General features: G+C 37.8%; 1 protein-coding gene across 1 annotated transcript; it reads right to left on the bottom strand.

Moving 5' to 3' along the window:
- Window positions 1-2,676: 2,676 nt before the first annotated feature.
- On the bottom strand, window positions 2,677-5,084 carry LOC117446250 (uncharacterized). Its single transcript, XM_034082327.2, has 6 exons — window positions 4,873-5,084; window positions 4,506-4,648; window positions 4,293-4,366; window positions 3,914-4,012; window positions 3,303-3,401; window positions 2,677-3,124 (listed from the first exon to the last, which is right to left on the bottom strand). The coding sequence occupies exons 1-6, from the start codon at window positions 4,981-4,983 to the stop codon at window positions 2,946-2,948; spliced, it is 705 nt and encodes a 234-aa protein (XP_033938218.1). The 5' UTR covers window positions 4,984-5,084; the 3' UTR covers window positions 2,677-2,945.
- Window positions 5,085-5,514: the final 430 nt, after the last annotated feature.

Here is a 5,514-nt window from a genome sequence, read left to right as displayed (position 1 = left end):
CACACACACACACACACACACACACACACACACACACACACACACACACACACACACACACACACACGCGCACACACACACAGCCTTCTACTTGCTACAAACTTAAAAAAAAAGACGACGCACACACACATCATCTCGGCTCGCGCAGCACACACACAGACAGACATAGATTGCGCAATAATGTATTGCGCACCTTGGAGGTGCAGCGCAGGCATATTGTCACTCAAGAGATGCGTAGTTCATTTGGAAAACATGTTTTTCTTTTAGCCTATTTACCTCGTTAACGTAAATAATACTCTTTCATGCTATCCGTCATTACACTTGCGACAGCGCTGATCAGGTCATTCTGAATCCTTGAAGATGTGCCGGTAAAGACTGTTGATGTGGCGAGGTGTGTGTGCAGGTCGCTGTCATATTCTGCCACTAAATCCAGCAACTCTATGTAATTCCCCTTGTTTGATGAAGTTACACTCTCATCGTGACCTCGGAACGGCAACTCCTGCTTGCCCAAGTACACCACACAATTTATGAGGCGTTTCAAAATTCCTCGGTTCCTCTTCACCTTTTCATTATGAATGATGACACCCCGGCGTTGTTGCTCATCCAGCTGGAGCTCTATCCTGGTGTCCCCAAATGTTTTAAGCCGAATAGTAGCTCTGAGGTGACCTGAAGCATTCTGATGGCGATGTGCTGATTTGGATAAACTTCCTAAATCAGAATATCCATCTTTGGCCCATGACCCACTGTCCGCTCCAAAAAGCAAGCAATCCCAGCAGTACAGCTTTTGTTCCCTGGTTGATCCGGTCATCCAGTTGTATCTGGCGTAATTGCCGATATTAAAATGCCTCTCGAACCGTTTGGTTTTTTGAACCAAAATAAGCTGTGGTGTTGGTCGCCCTTTGGTAATTAACTCCAATTTATCCGTGTAACTCATTCTTGAAAAAGACTCAGTTAGTAGTTTCGCAACGATGTCATCACTATCACTAACGTGAGCCATCGTGAATGAACGTATGCTAATTATCTAATTCCTAGCTTGACCCGTTGATATATCACATGCATAAACTTGGCAGCGCAGCGGGCGGAACCTGTCATAAAGTCCGCGATAATAAAGCCCTCCCATTTAGAGGGGAGATATGATTGGTCAATTGGACTGTCACTTGACATTACTCTCTCGTTGAGTTTACTATAGCGGGCCCTCTGTGAATCGCAGAGAGGGCCAGACGAGCTTTGTTCATGTAACGGTTAAGCTAACCCTTCACATTCAAACAGAAACTGAACAGGCAGATTCGAAGGATTTATTTCTTTGGAAATGTTATTTTAAATACAATTAAATCAAGTTTTTTTCGGTAAAACTAATGAAAAATATAACAAAAATAATATTTAAAAATATATATTTAAAAAAAAGATATATTTTTTAAATGTTTTTAAATATTATTTTTTATATCTTAGGCCCTCACAGAGGGCCTAGAGGGCCCTGACCGCTCGCCACTGCGTTGTGGCGATGTCTCGCAGATAACACAGATAATACAGATAATACATATGAAAAGTATAATTTGCTCAGAGTCCAGAGACAGTTGTGGTTCGGTCCGGATCCGGACCGGAGTCCGGACTTTGAGGATGCCTGGTCTAGACCATCAACTATCAAAAGGTACTGAGGGCACAATGGATTTGGGAGTGGTGATCTACTGTACACGTTTTTTGAGCTGCTCATTGATGGCATCTGCTGTGCTGGTAATAGTGTGGTTATCTTGGCACTTTGGACCAGTAAAAGCATTGTGGTGCCAATAATAAGTGAAGAAAGATTTGTTTGCTTCTTTGTTGTAAGCCTATTAGCATATTGTTTTTAGGAATGCTGGCTCTGTCATCGGTGTCAAATTGGACAGTATTGTAGCTGTGGTGGAGAGGAGGACACTAAACAAACTGTTGTCGGATAACCCCCACCCTCTCCACCTGCAGCTGGACAGTCAACGGAGCTCCTTCTCCAGCAGACTGCTCCAGCCCCGCTGTCACAAGGACTTATACAGGAAAACATTCCTGCCTACTGCCATTAACCTGCACAACAACTCACCTCTGGCTGGCAGAGATCTCACTGCCCCATAGCTTGCTTGTGTCTCCTCTTCCATAACACAGAACAATTTTCACAACAGCTGTTTTGCACAATTATTTGTATTCTTACTATATACTTGTCGCTAATGTTAAATTGTATTCGTATTATATTTGTATTTTATTGTATCTTTTAAACATTTTTTACTGGTGTAATGCTTGACACTGCTGCTGGAACAAATTCATTTCCCAAATCTGGATAAATAAAGTATCTATTTGTCTATTGTTAAATCTATAAGATTCATACTATTTCTTTGAATTATTTTATTTAGCTTCTGTCTGTTTTTACCTTAGAAATATTTGTATTCATAGTTTATCAGTTGTTTTTCCTAGATCCAAACATTTTGATATGTGAATAATATCAGAATGTGAATGCATCGTGGCAAAATATGTAATCTTTTTTAACTGGACACTTGCTTTGCTGTTGCTCTACTTAAAACTCTGTTCCTTAAAATCAATATATTTTTAAGCATTTGCCTCTGCATTGCAAAAGTTTATTTAATTGAAGTAATCATTTATTTGTTAAACATGGAAAAAAGGAAAAGAAAAAGGAAGAAATAAAGACAATCAATGTTAAATCACCCTTGTTTATTGGTGAATTACTTATAAGTGATGATACTATTTATCCAAGAGAAGTTAATTTATAATTATTTTTACCAAACTGGCACTGATCATCAAAAATCTGAGTAGAGAACAAAGGGTTCCTGTTGGATTTGAGAGTTTATAGTTTTACAACAACAAATCCAACCATATAATTACCTTTTAAACAACTTAACACATTGGAATGAATCAAGAACAACATGATGGGTGTAAGTTGATTTGATTGCATTTCCAATGCTCATTCACCAAAGACTGGCCCATGTTTCCTGAGCCCACTCGAAGGCAGCCTTGGGGTAATACAGAGAAGACTCAGCGATACATTTGAGGGATATGGCATAATTGTCATTCAATCTTTGTTGAATGGTGCGAAATAAACTAGCCACAGCTTCTTCATCTTCGTTTGATAGGCAGTTTGTAAAATCTGTGCAAGGAGATTAAAGAGTCAATTAGAAATGTTGTATATATATAATGACAGTTAATTACAAGCACATAGTACATTTTGATGCATTGCCATAATCACATTCATGATACTATCATGGTACCATCATGGTGCTTTCACGACAGTACCTGTTTTCATATATTGACAAAAAAAGACTCACCATGATCTGAGTCTAAAAGCTGCGGCTTGGTCAAGCCGAGACACTCTGCCTGGGTCTCAAATTCCTTCAGCTCAGCAGCGGTAATGTTTGTTCTCCTGCCTGGTGAGCAGGGGACATATTTGAGATTACAGCCTTGCGATGATATTCTTTCTAGGAATATCTACAGTACATGTTAGAAAAATGCAAAAATAGTTATGTAGATAAAAACAAATAACAGTTATGACTCATTATAACTCTGTATGTCAGTGTTGGTGTGTTGGTTGTTCACTTTATACAGACTTCGATATTTCAACAACTATTAAGTGAGATTACATTCCTACAGCTTCTTGATTAGTTGTAATTATCTTGGCAATCCTTTAAAGTGGACATATTCTTTCTTTAAACAGACTCTTTCAGTGCTTTTGTTCATTTTTAGGGCTGCCCAGATCAGAGAGCAGCAGCATACCTAACTTTAGCTGAAAGTGAAGTGTTTCAAATAGAGTGTGAAGACAGGGTTAATTAGACATACAGTTATTTCAAACATAAAAAGTGTCTTGTTATGCTATATTGTACTGTATACCATCATTTTAAACTCCATTGTTAAAGTAGTATAACATTCTTCTATTTCTTACTAAATAAGATGAGTAAATTCAGGACACTGTCCCCCTTTGTAATGATGCAGTCAGAACAGCCAGTCTGCAGAAGCAAATCAGGGTCACCATCTGCAATGTCTGTTGAAAAATGGATGGAGAATGGATGTTTAAATGAAATGCTATACAATAAAACTTTAATATTATGATCACACACGTTTTTTTTTATGAAAATGATAAAAAATACAAATATCATTGTTTACATAAAGGAACACTCTGTGCATTGGTAAGAATATCTTTCTTCTTATTTTTTGTATGCATTGTAAAAGCTTAAAAGGAAAAGCAGAAAAAGCAGAGACAAGACATAAAGAAACAAATAAACACCATTGCATGCGGAAAATATAAATAAAAAAAGACTTACTGTTGCTATCTACATCAAAGAGCTTGTTGTTCTCCTGTAAAAATTGTTCTGTTTCATTAGAGCAGAGTCCATGCCTGCAAAGGTTTATCCAAGATTGTAAAAGCTTGTACATGATAAGGAATTATGCATGAATACTCAAATTGTGTTACGATCCTTCTTTTAAACATTCATGCCAACAAATAAACCACTATTTCAAGATAAAAGATTGCATACATTTTCAGTTTGATGAGGTAATCGAAAACGTTTGGTGTCTCTTTGGAGGTAACTTCCATGTGAACACTTGGCAATAACACTCTGGAAACTAACTGTAATATACAGGACGAAGATATGGCTATCATATACCACCTCCCAGATAACTGAAATGACAAAAGAAGAACATTATTTATTTATTTTCACTGTTTAAATGTCTGGCAATTTATTTTTTCTTCAATAACAAACTTTGGCAATGAAAAAAATCTACTTTTCCTACAACATACTGCAGGAAAAGGAAATATGGCAATTCAGTAGGTTAAGTTGAGTTTTGTCATGTGAAAAAGTTTGAAAGATACAAAGGGAGTTATAAATGTGAAGAGAGACTTACATCTGGAGCCTTGTCCACTGGCTGCAGCAGCTTCTCACAGGCCAGCGGCGCAGGCTGGCACACTGAGGAGAGACTCAGCACAAGAGCAGCGACACACAGAGTCTTCATCATGGCTGTGATTCCTCTTCATCGCTCTCAGGTCAGTGTTATAAAGATATCACTGACCAATTAATTCTGTGCAACATGCATCCACCCTGTCTGAGTGGGTTCAAACTGCACTGATGTAACCCAGAGAGTAAGCATGATGGGAAATCCTTCATGTTTACTTATTACACAAACTGAAATGCAAATACTGCAGGGTTAATTATTAAAAATGTTGTCACGATAACACGACTCAGCGTGTCCTACATCCATGATACACAGCAATTCTAAGGACATTTTAAGAATGTACTGTACAGTAGGGTTTGTCAAATGTCCAGACGGCTTGAATTCTTAAAAAACGCTGCACTCTATTCTCCAAAAATGAAAGGCAAAAAAAGAAAACGTGGAGCTACATAGAATGATAGTTCAGCAGTTAAAAACATTGTGATAAGTGTGACATTTAAAGAAGAAATGTTCCCAAAATAGGATCTGGATCTGGAAAACAAATATTTTAAGAGCTATCAAAGTGTTGTGCTGGAGGAGAAAACACATATATTATTC

The sequence above is a fragment of the Pseudochaenichthys georgianus genome, chromosome 5 (genome assembly GCF_902827115.2).
Source record: "Pseudochaenichthys georgianus chromosome 5, fPseGeo1.2, whole genome shotgun sequence".
Classification (NCBI taxonomy): domain Eukaryota; kingdom Metazoa; phylum Chordata; class Actinopteri; order Perciformes; family Channichthyidae; genus Pseudochaenichthys; species Pseudochaenichthys georgianus.
Note: the sequence above shows the minus strand (reverse complement) of the source record. Positions and strands in the feature narration are given on the sequence as shown.